At 36.2% G+C, this 15996-nt stretch overlaps 1 protein-coding gene across 4 annotated transcripts in view; it reads right to left on the minus strand.

The window, feature by feature from the left end:
• KYAT3 (kynurenine aminotransferase 3) overlaps window positions 1-15996 on the minus strand; it is a 56698-nt gene that overhangs the window by 23776 nt on the left and 16926 nt on the right. For all 4 annotated transcript variants that reach the window (XM_069478179.1, XM_069478177.1, XM_069478178.1 and 1 more), the window contains exons 3-8: window positions 12777-12835; window positions 12018-12162; window positions 8381-8530; window positions 4530-4619; window positions 2649-2774; window positions 2431-2551 (exon numbers count right to left, since the gene is read on the minus strand). In XM_069478179.1, the coding sequence (XP_069334280.1) occupies window positions 2431-2551; window positions 2649-2774; window positions 4530-4619; window positions 8381-8530; window positions 12018-12162; window positions 12777-12835 (691 nt within the window). The remainder of the gene's footprint in view (window positions 1-2430; window positions 2552-2648; window positions 2775-4529; window positions 4620-8380; window positions 8531-12017; window positions 12163-12776; window positions 12836-15996) is intronic.

Here is a 15996-nt window from a genome sequence, read left to right on the forward strand (position 1 = left end):
GGTTTCAAGCATGAGAAGCAGGAATTTCCTCTGCTTAGCTCTTCCCAGACACTTGCTCCTTCTCTTGCCCTATTTACTCTGGTTAAGCTCCTAATTGCTGCCAAGTAGTTCAGGCTAGAAATCTCAGAATCATACTTGCTTGTTCTCTTCTCACCTTCAAATACAACACTCTATACCTATAGTTACTACTTCTAAGCAGCCCCCATGTACCATCTCCACTGTCCGGGCATCTGATTTGCTTAAGACCCTCATCTGCAGCTGGGTCTTACTTTTACTTATAAAAAAAATCTTATCATGGAACCAATTCCCCCTTTTGTCACACCTTTAGTTCTTAAAGTATGTTCACTGGCACTCTGGTGATAAAATTAATGTACAGAATTTAAAAAGTCAATTTTAAGTTTTCTTCCATGTAATTTTCTTAAGCCTTCAGCAATTGTTGCCACTTATCTGACAGTGAATGCTCCAACAGTGAAACAAATTAGCATTTAGTAAATGCATATTAATGGCATGGCAAAAACCAGTAAAACTCAAATGTGTTTATTTTTTTATTTATTTATTTTTTTTTTGAGACAGAGTCTCACTCTGTTGCCCAGGCTAGAGTGAGTGCCGTGGCATCAGCCTAGCTCACAGCAACCTCAAACTCCTGAGCTCAAGCGATCCTCCTGTCTCAGCCTCCCGAGTAGCTGGGACTACAGGCATGCGCCACCATACCCGGCTAATTTTTTCTATATATATATTTTAGCTGTCCATATAATTTCTTTCTATTTTTAGTAGAGGTGGGGTCTCGCTCTTGCTCAGGCTGGTCTCGAACTCCTGAGCTCAAACGATCCGCCCACCTCGGCCTCCCAGAGTGCTAGGATTACAGGCGTGAGCCACCGCGCCCGGCCAAATGTGTTTATTTTAATAGCTCTTTGTTACAGACAAGTATGAACAGAATTGTGGGTTTTGTTTTTTTTTTTCTTTTTTTCACTGAATACATTCTGCACAGATAGAATTGTGGTTTTTATATTGACTTCTAATTGACGAAGTTCTATTAGGAAAATTGCTTCTAATTTTAGGATGCAATTCATCATATTGCTATTACATGATGCAGAATACAGTGGCTTCAAGGTGATCTACCACTAAAGTAAGTTTCAGAACCACTGACCTCTTCAACAAAGGTAATACTCTTTATTCTCATAAACAAAGTACGTTAGAATTGTCCTACTTTTCTACCCTGATCTGTGCCAGTTACTGTAACACACCCGTATAAATCAAACCACTTAACCTTTCTTAAGTATATCTTGGTCTTTCACACCTCCTTGCCTAAGTACATGCTGGGTTATCTGAACTTAGTTTCTATTTCTCTGCCAAGCTAATTCCACCCTTTGCCCACTTCTTTTCTGATTCCCTCAAGTGGTGTTTTCTCCTCCCAGCTCTCTAGCAATTTGTAGTGTACTACAGGAACAATTATGACACCTACCATAATGCAACAATTGTTTATATCTAAGTGTACTAATTTTTTAATTTATCTATTCTGCCACAATATCTTTTAGTCATCCTTCCTTCATCTTTTCATCGTTCCTATTCATTTATTCAACAATTACTTTCTGACTGTCTACCATGTGCAAGACCCTATTCTGAAAAATGGGGATTCAGAAGAGACCCAAACAAACAATAATCCCCACCTTCTTGCACTTTAGAAGTAAAATATGTAGATTCTGAGTTTTACTACAAATGAGAAAACAGAACAGAAGGACAAAAATGCTGGAGGGAGAGGTGTAACTATTTCAAATGTGGTAGTCATGAAAACTGACATCAGAACAAAGACCCAAAGGAGGCAAAGGACTGAGCCATGTGGATATCTGGCAGAAAAGTGTTTCCAGGCAAAGGAAGGGCAGGTGCAAGGACTCAAAGGCTGCAGCCCAGCTTATAATCCTATATTTGACATAAGTTTGGACTACCCTAGAAGACACTGCGGCATTTGTGAGATGGCCCAGTAGTGCTGGCAAAATCTCATGCAAGGGCTGAGTAGCAATACCTTACTGCCCCGTTAATTTCTCCCTGTTGACCTGGCATTTTGGCAACTTGCTCAGCAAAGACAGTTCAGAACCTCTTTCGGGAAGAAGTCAGCTCCCTGTGTTTGAAGTACCAAGTAATAGCAGGATTCCTACAAAGAAGCCAGAGATATAGGCAAAAGAACCACTTCTCTGATTTCCTAGCTTTACGTTGTGATCCAAAATCTATTCCCCTAAATTTGTACTATCTGTTCTTTAAGCTGTTCATTAATTCACTCAAGCATCATTCATTCAAATACTATTTTTCAGTGCTCATACAGACAGATACCCATTACAAAGACTATTTTAAAGCTGGTCCGGGATCGTTTCCAATCAGTTGTTCCACATGTGCCCAAACACATTTAGATTCATGACTCTATGTAATAATCAGTACCTATTTTAAAATGCTTATTTCCAGAATATACAAGCCATTCATAAACCTCATCACTGATGCAGAGTGTGTCATATTTGATGCAAAGGTCAGCAATTACTTGGAGTTCCTCTTTGGTATACACCTACACGTATTAAAGGAAAAGCACAGCCAATTATTATCCAACACAGGAGAGAACGATAGGTCAGAAAACTGTACGAAGACAGAAAAGACTTATTTACCTTGCCAAGGGGGTTATGTGGAGTATTCAGTATAATAGCTTTGGTTCTGGAATTAAATTTACTTTCCAGTTCATGAGGATCTAATGTCCAGTCAGAACTAGACCATCTTTTTCCATCAACAGGTTTCTAAGCATGAAGAATGAAGATGTGATTTAATTCAGTTAATTCATGTTTGCTGTCTTACTAATAAACAACCTAATAAGGAAAAAAATTAGAGAAAGGCATGGCAAAGGTAACTGAATAAATGACTAACAAAGAACAAACAAAAGAAACTAGGCTTTAGTTTTGCCTTGAGAGCCCAAAAGGACCTAAGTCTTATGCTCACACCTGTTAAATGGAAAAATGAACCCTGTCAACATTAACAGCTGTTAAAGTGCTTATATTCCTTCGTAGGAGCCAGCTATAACTATAGTTAGAATGTCAGATATTATAAGGCTAATAGAAGATTCTGTGACTCATTGTAGTGTTTTAGTTATTTTGAAAAGATTTTAAAAAGACAACTAGACAAATGCAGATATTTAATAAATCAAATGCAATCAAAGTAGAAACTTTATCAGTGACAAAGTATTAGGTCATTAAATATGAAATGTCTGATTTCAAATCAAAAGTTTGGTCTATAAGATCTCAAAAAAGTAGTAAAATTAATCAAAGTATGCATCTAAACTATCAACACAGTTTTGCCATCTTAACGGTAGCTTGTTTATGCCAGCAGTGAAGAAGCCTGGAGAGCAAATGGCAACGAAACCGCAAAAGGCATTTTCCACAGCTTATTGAGAATTGAATATTTTTCCTTGCAAGAAGAGGTCCAAAGCCAGGAAGAAGTGGTAGACAGTTGGTGAAAGATCTGGTGAATATGGTAGATGACAGAGAGTTTCCAAGTCCAGCTTCTGTTGTTTGAGCAGCATTGTTTTTGCAACATGTGGTCAAATGTTCTTGTAAGAGGATTGGCCTGTCTCTATTAACCAATCTTGGCTGCTTAATCACAAGCAAACTCATTATTTTGTCCAAATGTCCACTGTAACTGACCAGATTTCATGAAGCTGTAGTGGATACTACCAGTACTGGACCACAAAACAGACAGCATTAGCTTTTTTTGATGAATATTCAGTTTTGGATGGTGTTTCAGCACTTTGTCTTTATCCAACCATTGTGTAGAATGCTTGTAATTGTCAAAAAGAATCCATTTTTCAACACACATAACAATATGGTGTAGAAATGGTTCACCTTTATGTTGTGACAGCAAAGAAAAGCAAACTTCTGGACGATTTTTCTTCTGATGCTCATTTAATTCAGTTGTTACCCATCTATCCAGCTTCTGTACCTTGCTGATTTGTTTCAAATGGTACAATATTGTTGGAATAGGAACATCAAAACTTGCTGCTAATTCACACATAGGTTGAGATGGATTTGCTTCCACTACAGCTTTCAGCTCATCATTATCCACCTTGGTTTCAGGTTACCCACGTGGCTCACTTTCAAGACTAAAATCACCAGAACAGAACTTCTCAAACCATGGACGTACTATGTGTTCATTAGCCACGTCCTTCCCAAACACTTGGTTGATATTTCAAGCTGTCTGTGCGGCATCGGTTCCATGTCAGAACTCATACTCAGAAATAACACAAATTTTTGACTTATCCATCGTTTCACAATTGCTCTAAAAAAAAACTTTGAAAGATAATCACAAGCCAACCCGTGTGTTTGAAAGAATGAGGATGTACCTTCACAATAAAAATAAAACAAGAAGTGTCAAAGTGAAATGTCAGAGATATCAACTGTCAAACTTAGTAGTTAAGGAAATCAGCCATTTCATACTTAATAACCTAATAATTGTTATTTTCCAAACTTCTTAAGGCATATGAATCATATTGGCAAACTTACAGATGATCTAAGGGGAATAAAAACAGGTGTTGCTCCAGCCATTCTCACCATGGGCTCATAGCAGTCATAGAAAGGCACTATTATTATGACCTAAAATAAAAGCAAGTAAGAATATGACATATTATTATTTCATTTCACGAATATATTTAGTATCTACTGTGTACTAGATGTTGCAATGCAGCAATGAAAAAGGTAGGCTTTGCCTTCATGAAGCTAACATCCAAGGGGAAGAGACCTCGGAGATAAACTTTTCCAAAGAGTTTTAATTGGAGTCCTCGGTCTCTGAGGGAGATCTCTCAATGAGCTTACACCTAAAATTGTATGTAAAATTTTATATGTGCATAGGTAGATTTATCTGGGGAAAGGGGCCATCACACTTTCAAAAAGACATTTTGGCCAAAATCATTAAGAATTTCTTTATATTTCAAATTAGAAAATAGAATCTAGAATACAAGTGATCTATCAGATAGTGACAGAAGCAGACTATAAGAAAAGAGAACATTATAATGCTCTTTGTTATGAAGTGCTAATTTAAAAGCATTATCCAGGCCAGGTGCAGTGGCTCACGCCTATAATCACAGCATGTTGGGAGGTTGAGGTGGGAGGATTGACTGAAGCCAGGAGTTTGGGAGCAGCCTGGACAATACAGCAATACCCCATCTCTACCAAAAAAAAAAAAGCAGCTGAGTGTGGTGGTGTGTGCCTATAGCTAGCTACTTGGGAGGCTGAGATGGGAGAACTGTTTGAGCACAGGAACTGGAGGTTACAGTGAGCTATGATGACATCACTGCACTCTAGCTGGGCTGACAGCGTGACCCAGTCTCTAAAAAAAAGAAAAAATGACATCCTGAGAGTGAAGATGCTTCCCTCTTCTCAAAAGCATCCCCAAACAATGAGTGGATGCCGGGAGACTGGTTAGGATGCTATTCTTGTATGGTATCTACAGTTTCCTTCCAGGTACCTCATATCTGGATTCTGTCTGTTTTCCTAGCCCCTTGAATATACTCTCGTCCCTTCGTCTCTCCATGCTCTGTCTCAGTCACTCCTGGCAGGGCTTTCAGGGCACTAGGCCCAACCAACCAGGGATTAGTTGGTCATTATCCCACCCCCAACACCTAATCTGCCAGCCTGATATACCTCCCCTGACCCTTTGTGTTTCTATAAGGAGAGTTTGAACACATAATTTATAACCATCATATACATCAAATTTTTCTTTCTACCTTTTAGAACCTAGCAATATTTCATGAAAATTTCATGCTATTACAGTTTTCATATTTATTATTTTAATGGCTATATGAGTCTATTGATTTCTAGAATAATTTCCTTATCTTTTGTTTATATAAATAACAGTGCTATGTTTATTTGTGAGGATGTAGTGTCTTTATTTTTAAATAATTTGCTGAATAAATTCACATGATTACCATCTCTAGATTAAAGGGTATAAACATTTTTATGGTTTTATATATATGAAAATATATATATAGCCAAATTGCTTTTGAAAATCTGGTAAGAACTTATAATTTTACAAGTCTACATTTAGTTGTCTCATTAACTTTTTGTTGGTTAAATTTATGGCACCCAATTATTGTTTTAAATGTATACTTTTTACTGTTTGTATTTCTTAGAATGTAAATACTTGTTTGAGGCCTTTCTTAATGGAGTTATACATTCTAAAAGCCCATTTCTTTGCACTAGTCCTTCAATTCAAACTGAGCGCCTACTAAGGACAATGTGGTATGGGGAGGGTAAAGAAATGAACAAAGAGTAGATCTTTCCCTCACATGGACTGTAAGGTCTTCAATCAGCTGTGAAGTTCTCAGGGACTAAGATGACCCATTTTTGTAACCCAAGTGGGAAGAAATATAGTGTCCAGGACAAAGTGAGAGCTCAATAAAGGAAAATAAACTGGGGAGACGGGCAGGAAAGTGGAAAGAATATACCTGATATGCTTTGCTTAATTTCTTTATTTTTATGATGGGAATAATTCCTCTCTCTTTTTTTTTTTTGAAGAGTGTTTATTGAGCCCTCACTATTTTAGGTGCTGCCAATACAGCAATAAACAAGTTCTCCTGGAACTTACATCCTACTGGGAGAGACTTATGATGAATGAGAAAACAAGTAAGGAAATTAGATAATTTCAGATAGTAAAAAATGCTGTAAACAAAATAAAATAGGCAAGTAGGATAGAAAGTGATGTGTGCTGTTTCAAAATATTAGATGAGGTGATCAGGGAAGAAAGAAGAAAGGAAAGATATTCCAACAGAATGCAGAGGCGGAAACAACAAAGGCTTAACAACAACAAAGCATGAGACAAAACTCTGCACTACATTATAGGCTGAAAGGAGATTATGTACATGAAAGTGTGACTGTACTTCCTTAACAGATTTCCTTAAATAGCTTATTGCCTGGCATAGTAGAGGGAATTAGAGATGTAAAAGAATAACATAATACAAAGTAGAGGGTGGTAACTTTTATAAAAGTGGTATGATAAAGGACTATGAGAGTTCAAAGAAAGTTAACAGTATAGATATAAATATTCATTCTATAGACCCAGCTTAAGCAATGCCTCTCTGGAGCTTTCCAGACCTACATTAGCATAGTTGATCACCTCTTTCTTTTGTCACTGCCATAAATGATACATCCTCCACTACTGACTAACATACAACATTCCTCTTATTCTGTTTGGAAATCTATCTCCTTTACTTGACAGGGAACTCTTTCTGCATAGAAACCATCTTTTAATACATTAACTGACATGTGAGTTATATTTAATTCAAGCTAGTTTTGAGCCTGGGGCCTTGTGAAGCAAAACCTGGACAAAACTCTGCAGTTGGTTCATGAAAATCTTAAGCTTATTGATGTTCTTACTGTTACAATTAATATTGACAAATTAATTCTTAAAATGTGGCTTAAATGAATAGAAGTCAATAAATTTTGTTTTGCATTAAATTAGAAAGAATCGTTTTATTTTTGAAGGTTTTATTCTATTTTGTAATAAAACACCATGGTCCCAAGGGAAAAATTTTTTTCTAGTATGGTAGTCAATGTGTTAAAAATCTTCTCTCTAGTAGTGCCTAACATACAGGTGGTACTTAGTAATTTCTGAATAAATGAAAGAGGTCAAAAAATATTAAAGCAGGTGTATTAGAATGATAATGGAGAAGGTAGGGGTAGAGATGACTGAGGTAGATACCCAAGTTGGTCTGATATTACAGGAATAAAATGCAAAAATCATTTTTTCTTCTTGTTATGTTATATATCCCCACACTGTACTGCTAACATAATACTGGGCATAAAAAGCCATTAATCAAATAATTGTTGATTGAGTTCAGATTAAAGGTTATTTTAGCAATGAAAACAAAAGATTCTTTTTCCCCTTAGTGCTAGTGCCTTCTCTTTCTATTTATTTTTAAATAGGATATAAAAATAAGAAGATTAAAACTACATGCAACAAAATGGATGAGTCCAACAGGCATAATGATGAAGGAAGTCAGACCCAAGAGTACATACGGTATGATTCTATTTATATGAAGCAAAAGAGCAGTCAAAACGAACCTATGATGAGACAAGACAGAAGACCAGTCACCTCTGGGAGAATACAGACTAGGAAGGGGCACAAAGGAGCCTTCTGGGGTGCTGGAAATGTACTATCTCTTCATCACACTATCTCTTACAGTTACATAGAAATTAATTCAGCTGTACATTTAAGATTTGCCAACTTTACTGTATAGGAATTAGACTTCAAAAATAATTAAAAATAAGAGAAAACAATGTAAAATAAGTAAAAGATTCAAAGGTGGGACAAATGATAATTATTAACATAGGTATTACAATAATGTTAATATACTCACTTCATCTCCCTCGTCAATTAAGGCTTGAATGGCACTAAAAAGAGATCCATATGCTCCTACTGTCACAAGGATTTCTTTATTTGGATCGATTTGATTTTGATGAAGCTTTCCATATAGGCAGGACAGAGCCTTCACAAGTGATGGATGACCCTGTTGGATAAAAAATATAAGAAAAAACTTGAACTTGATTCTGGGAACTACTTCTTTGAGGTAATATGGCTGTAAAATAGAATAATTTTTAAAATTTGGGTTTGATGCTTACAATTATTCAAAGAAAATTTGTATTTTTTAATGGCAATAACTAAAAAAAAATTTCCTACATTCAGAGGGTTCCTACATGGGTGGTCATGAAGACTTGCCAATGATTAAAACTTCCTACTAAATACAGAGTTTGGGAATATGTAACTTCAAAGTATTTGCTTTGAACTAAAAAGAACTCCTAGTATACTTAAATAATAGTGAATAAAACTGGATTTGTTTCTCAGTTAAAATAATTTAACTGCACATCCCCTGAATCTGCTCTTTCCAGTTGTTGGGAGGAAGGTTATGCCAACCAATGTACTGGAGAGAGAGGCCAAACACGAATTCACCAAACACACGCGCGCATCTGTTGATGGGATAGCAACTGTTAGGAGGAAGCAAAACATTATTCACGTTGACAGCCAAGAGAGCAGTAGTAGTTATCTAGGATAACTGCTTTCATAAGAGGAGTGAAGGGATTATAAATGCACAACATCTGAGACATGCAGGGAGTCTTAAAACCCTGGATTAGCTCTCCCTCAATTCCTCTCTTCTATGCTCTCTTCCCTTCCTTCCTCTTCTTTTTTTTCTTTCTTACCCCCCACCTTGTTTTTATTGGTATTAAAGTCAATATTTCTTATTCTTTTCTGTCTAGCATCTACTTCCCCATTTTGCTTTGGGGAACTACCCTGATTTTCTGTCACTTGCAAATAACAGTGCAAATGTATGTAGGTCATGTACCTTTGTTTGAAAGCACTTTGGACGCATGAGGAATAAACTGGGTCCCTTTGAATTTCACTATAATACTAGGTCTAACAAATTTGAGCAAAAGGTGATCCAAAAAGCAACTATAAACATGATACATGTTTCCTTAGAATGATAAGGGTTTGTGCTTTTTAAATTAAATTTTTAATTACAATATTAAGTTATGCTTTATATAATAAGTAAAACTACACAAAGATGCATAAAGAAAAAATTACACTCTCTCCTCAATATTACTCCATTCCCATCCCCCTGAGGTGACAGATGTCCACAGCCTGGTGATAGTGTATCGCCATTCCCAGTGCTTATACCAATATAAAAACACACACACACATATAGGTACCTACATATTTACAAAAACTGGAAAATATGTAAATAATTGGGCATGTTTGTGTTCTAACAAAACTTTATTTACAAAATCAGAGGTGGGTCAAATTTGGCCTGTAGGCCATAGCTTGCCAAACCCTCCTATAGATTAATTTGGGGGAACTGATATATTAATAGTATTTAGTCTTCCAACCCATGAACATCATATATCACTCCATTTATTTGGGTATTGCTTAATTTCTCTCAAGTTATGTTTTGTAGTTTTCATTATACAGATCTTGCACATATTTTTTAAAATTTAGTCTTATATGATTCACGTTTTTAGATGCTATTATAAATGGTATTTTAAAAATTTACTTTCCAACTGTTGGTTTTTAATATGTAGAAATACAATTGGTTTTGTATATTGGCCTTCTGTCCTGCAAACTTGCTCAATTCATTTATTAGCTATAGTAGTATAGTAGGTTTTTGTAGAACTCTTTAGGATATTCTACGTATGTGATTATGTTTTCTGCAAGCGAGAGTTTTAATTTTTTCTCTTTCTTCTCTCTATATGTTTCCATTTCATAGGGCTCCAGTACACTGTTGAATAACAATGGTGAGAGTGGCATCCTTATTGTGTTTCCAATTTTTCTACTTTATGCGGATTACAAGTGTAAACTCTAGGTTTCTCAGATTCCCTTTATCAGATTGAGAAATTTCCATTCTATTCCCAATTGGCTGAAAGTTTTATTATAAATGAGTGCTGAATTTTGTCAAATGCATTTTCTGTATATAGTTAGATGATCGTATGATTTTTCTTTTATATTCAGTTAATATGCTGAACTTCAATAATTGATTTTTGAATATTAAACCAATCTTACATTCCTACGATAAACCTTACTTGGTAAGGATGTATGATGTTTCATATCTACAAACACATCTGGATTTGATTTGCTAAAATTTCGAATGATTTTTGTTTTTATGTTCTTGAATGATATTTGAATTTTCTTCACCTCTTTGTTTTTCTTTGGCTGGCTTTTGCATCAGGATACCGCTGGTCTCATAAAATTAGTTGGGAAGTTTTCCATCCTGCTCTATTTTCTGAACGCATTTGGAGAAAAATGGTATTACTTCTTCCTGAAATGCTTGATAGTATTCACCAATAAGTCATCTGGGTATCAAGGTTTGCTTGTAAGAGATTTTAATTATAAATTCATTTTCTTTCTTTGACATGGGGTTAGTCAGGTTTTCATTTCTCCTTGTGTCAGTTTTGGTAATTTTTATCTTTTAAATAATTTGTTCATTTCATCCAAGTTGTCATTGTATTGATATAAAATTACTCATAATATTATCTTATTATTGCTTTAGTCTGTATGATCTGTAATGGTATTCCTTCTTTCATTTTTTATATGGTACTTTGTGTTTTTCTTTTTTTATTGATCAATCTAGCTAAAACTTTTATTTCTTGATCTTTTCAAAGAATCAGCTTTTGGTTTCATTAATTTTATCTATTGCTTGTTCATTTCTAGCCTTTCATTATGGACTTGAATGGGCCAGGGAGGAAGCTATGTGGAGTATCTGAGATGTGGGTCTGTAGGGTGGGCCAGGGAGTCAGAGTCTATGGAGAGCAGGGATTCCCACCAGTGTCAAACCCTGGGACACACATCAGTCTCACCACTTTTCTCTGTGCTCTCATTCCCAAAGCAAAGCCCTTTGTTGGATTTTTATAGTTAGACTACTATAAATGACAAAGAGTGAATAGGCTTCCTCTTATACCCTTCCCCCATTTTCCACACTATCATAAAAGGAAAAGACATGCTCAGATGTATGATAATTGGATGGCTTGAGGCATAACAGATCTAAGTCTGTCAACAGATACATAAGATATAATTCAAAGGTGAATCTATATCTAGGAAATCTCTGGATATCCTAGGCATTTCATCACAGAAGGATGGGAGTTGAGTTAGGGTAGAGAGGAAGAAAGTAACTAGTTGGAAATAGAGCGTATTAATTAAGGGGTCAGTGCTAAGGCTGCTTAAGTGTTAACAAGATGGAAAAGACATGTCTCAAGAGAATATTATTCCTTCCCTTGCTCCCATAGGAGCCCATGTTGGAACAACAGTAAAGTAAGGGCCAAACAGAACTACGGAGGGGCTGGAAGTAGGGGAAGGCTCATCTAGCACATAAGGGCAAGGGCGGGAGTTTCTGTGGTTACCAGGTTGGGACAGTGGATCCCAGAAAGTCAATTACATATAAGTGATAGAAGTGCACACACAATACAATATAAAATATAAGCTCATGCCCCAAAAAGTTCTGTTATACTTACAAAGCCCCGGGTGTACTGATTCAGGCTATCAATGGCTGCAATCTTTGATAATTTTTCTTTTACATATATGGGAGGGGATATATCTGGAAGTCCTTGGCCAAGATTCACAACAGAAGGGTCTGCAGCCAACTTGGTAAATTCAATCCTAAAATGAAAAAAAAAATACTGATATTAATAATAATGATAATTACAAAATTTTCTTTTTACTTCTCATTACCTACAGTCTCATTACAAAATTGAAAAATAAGTCCTAGCTTAGTCTTATGAATTAAAAAAACAGTGAGTTCCCAACAAACATTTTGCCACTCATGAGTTTACCTAATAAAATGACTGAAGTAATGAACTTCATGCTCCATATAAACCTCAGTTCCATGCTACCCATATTTTAACCATATGTAATATAGCTATATCTATATATTTTTTTTCAACTTAGGTGCTGCTAGGTCGGCTTAGCAACTGTTAGAGAATAGAACTAATAAGAAAAGTTCATGGATTAGAAGGTAAGTTCCATGAGGGCATCAACCACATTTGTCTTTTTCTCTGCCAGGTGTGCAGTGCCTAGCACTGGACTTGGCACACTTGTTAAATGAATAATTCAGCATATTGATCGCTAAAGTCTTTCCATTTCCACCTAATGGATATATTAAATGAGCAGCTTTATTTATAGACTGTGGATGAGGCTAAAAATTCCCAACTATGGATATAAAAATATGTAGGAAAACCTGACCAAATTATTATTGTTTATTCTAAGATACTCACCACACATTACTGTCAAGGCCTTCAATTCGTTTTGCATTTGTGAATTTCAAAGACATTTTCTGAAAGGTATAAATATTAAAAGAATTTTAATTACTTTAATAAAAACTCAAAACTTCCAGTCAATCGTGGGTAACTCTTCCTTTTCCTTATTGCCACCAGGTAAATAATAGTTCCGTAAAGATAAATTCTAGACTCCAATACAAAATTCTGAAGAAGAATCCATCTCCCACCTACTGCCTGAAGGAATGGTTTTTAAAATGAATTGTATTTTACTTATTTTTATTTTTTTATAAATATAGTTTACTTCATTGATTAGTTGTAGAGTATTACTAAAAGAATATGCATTCTTCTTCTTAGAATCACTCTTTTGTGATCTCCTTATGTAGGGTAGGCAGTTGTCTGACCTTGGTTCTTGGTGTGCTCTTGGCCGAAGAATGACCAGATACGCCCAAAGCAAGGCAAGCATGAAACGAAGTTTATTGAAGAAGGGCAAGATAGGTTTACAGAGCAAGAGCAAGATACGTTTGCCACAATGAACAGGCCCCCATCGTAACAAGTTCATCTTCTCACCTACAGACAAAAAGTATCATCCTAGCCTAAAAAGCTAATCAATTCAAAAGCCTGACATGTACTAAAAAGGACAATAATAATGCTAAAAAAAAGAAAAGAAAATTTGAGCCATGCTCTGAAGATCACTTTAGGTGAGATGTATTAAGTAAGTTCCTTGTATGGCATACAGGAAGCAGTCAACAATGGTTTTAAAACTGTTCAATAAGGGGTCTCAAATAATAACAGCTAACACTGAGTACTGAGTATATACTAGGTACTGTTCTGAGTACTTTCGATAATTAACTCATTAACTTATATTCCCAATATCTCCATGTAGTAGTTCTATCATGAGCTACAATTTACATACAAGGAAAGCGAGGTAAAGAGAGGGTAAGATCACACAACTTTTCACATATGCTCAAATTTATAAAGGCCGGTAATCTTTAAACACAAACAGGTTTAAAGCAGGATTTGAACCCAGACAGTCTGACTCCAGAACCCATACGCAGAACTGTTATCTTACACTGTCTTTTACATTATAACACCTTCTAAAAAGATTACCGGAATGCTGCCTCTTAAAAGTATATTAGAAAGTTAGATTAGGTCTACTTACACCAAGTAAGCTAAGGCTGTGCTAGAAAAATATTAGAGTTAAAATAATCACATAGCATATAATTTTTTTAGTTCTTTAGATTCTAAATAAAATTAAGTTTATACTGTCTCTCAAAAGTATTGAATTAGCTTTGAGTTCATTGTTAATGAGTTGGTGGAAATAAAAAAAGTGATTGACAGCATTTTTGCAAAGAATTTTCTAATAGAATATTAAAGTAATTTTAATTCAATCTGGGAGGAAGATAATGATAATGATTATTAAATAGACCATTGTTCTCATTCTATTCCCAATAATGGGACCAAGAATAAAACCTCTTTTTGTCTCAAATTTTTAATCTTTGAAACTCCAGTGAAGCTAATCACATGAAAATTCCCCAGAGGTTAAAGCATCTTCTGGAATAGCATTATGATTAAGTGCCCACCTGAACATGATGCTGTTCTAGAGGCTACAGCTGTAAAACTAAAAGGTGCCAGCACGATAGATTGAAACAGACATTTTAACAAATACCCTTTGCTATCTCTAAAACAATGTTTGAAGCTTAATGAATCATTTAGTACGTGACCACAAACACGAAGGACAGAATCATATATGAGCATGCTGTGCTGTAATTAATACAAAGTCCAATTTTACTTAAAATTATTTAGATAATTGAGGTCCAAATGCATTTTCTGATTTAATTTTCCTTAAAACCTGTATCTAGACCAGCCTCTTCTCTCGCCGCTCTCCCTGCCTCCCCCTCCTGCCAACTCTATGCCCAACCATTCCATTTTCTCAACTAGTACACATTGTCTCTCACTTCTGTAGCTTCATATGTGATCCTTCCTCAACCCAAAGGGTCTTTCTACACCAATGTTTCTCAATCTCTTTTTTATCACTGCCCCCCTATGAAGCCTTCTTAGACATGTTTTCCTAATCATCTCCCCACCCCTCAATTATTAAGGAATAATATTTTCTCAGCTACTATTGAGCTTTGGATGGCCACAAACCATTGTAATAAATACTCTTGTTGAGAATGCGTGTTCTCTACTCAGTCCAATCTCGGGTACCAGCCACACTGTCCCTGCACTTGGCTCACTCCTAGTCCACCTGCCATCTACCATCCTCACATTTGACTTCATTTCCTCTGGAAAGCCTTCTCTGATTCCACAAGTCAAGGTCAAGTGCTCCTGTGTTCTCCCACTATGTGCACTACATAAGTCCGCACTTACTGTGTTGATAGGTTCTTGGAAACTTTAAGCGAAACGACATATAATAAGACCAATTTCACACAGGATAATTGATACAAACAAGAGGTAAGTTCCTATGGCATATTTCTGGTCACAAAAACATCACCAAACTTCTAAATAAAGACTAAAACACTTCTAATATTAAATATTGAAATAAACATGAGCTGTACACACATTTAAGAAAGATTAATAAAAACGAGTAAGATGACTATTTACCCAATTATTCCAGTTAGGGCTGCAGGTGGCTGGAGCCCATCCTGGGAACCAGCCCTGGACAGGACACAGTCCCATCACAGGGTGCACTCACACTCACCCCACACCTGATCAGACTGGGAAAATTTAGGGGCTCCTATTAACCCAACATGCACATCTTTGGAACATGGGAGGAAACCGAGTACACCCGGGGCAAACCCACACAGACACAGGGAGACGGTACAAACTCCACACAGACAGTGACTCTGGCTGGGAATCAATTTTTTTTTTTTTCACATCAACATTATAATGAAATGTTATTTGAGGACCTGCTGTACTTCCCAGCCTTTTTTACATAATGTTATAATCTTCTGTTTGTCTGCATCTTCTTTAGACTGTGAGAATAAGTTGTTCTCTGATGTGTGTCTTTATCACTCAGGGTTCTCCAGAGAAACGGAACCAACAGAACATGTGAGATGTTTATTTTAAGGACTTGGCTCATGCTACCATGAGGGCTGGAAAGTCTGAACTCTGCAGGGCAGGCGGCAGGCTGGAGACCTGGGAAGAACTTATGTTGCAGCTAGAGTCTGAAGGCAGAATTCCCTCTTCCTCGGGGGACCTCAATCTTATTTCTCCTAGG

The sequence above is a fragment of the Eulemur rufifrons genome, chromosome 8 (genome assembly GCF_041146395.1).
Source record: "Eulemur rufifrons isolate Redbay chromosome 8, OSU_ERuf_1, whole genome shotgun sequence".
NCBI lineage: Eukaryota > Metazoa > Chordata > Mammalia > Primates > Lemuridae > Eulemur > Eulemur rufifrons.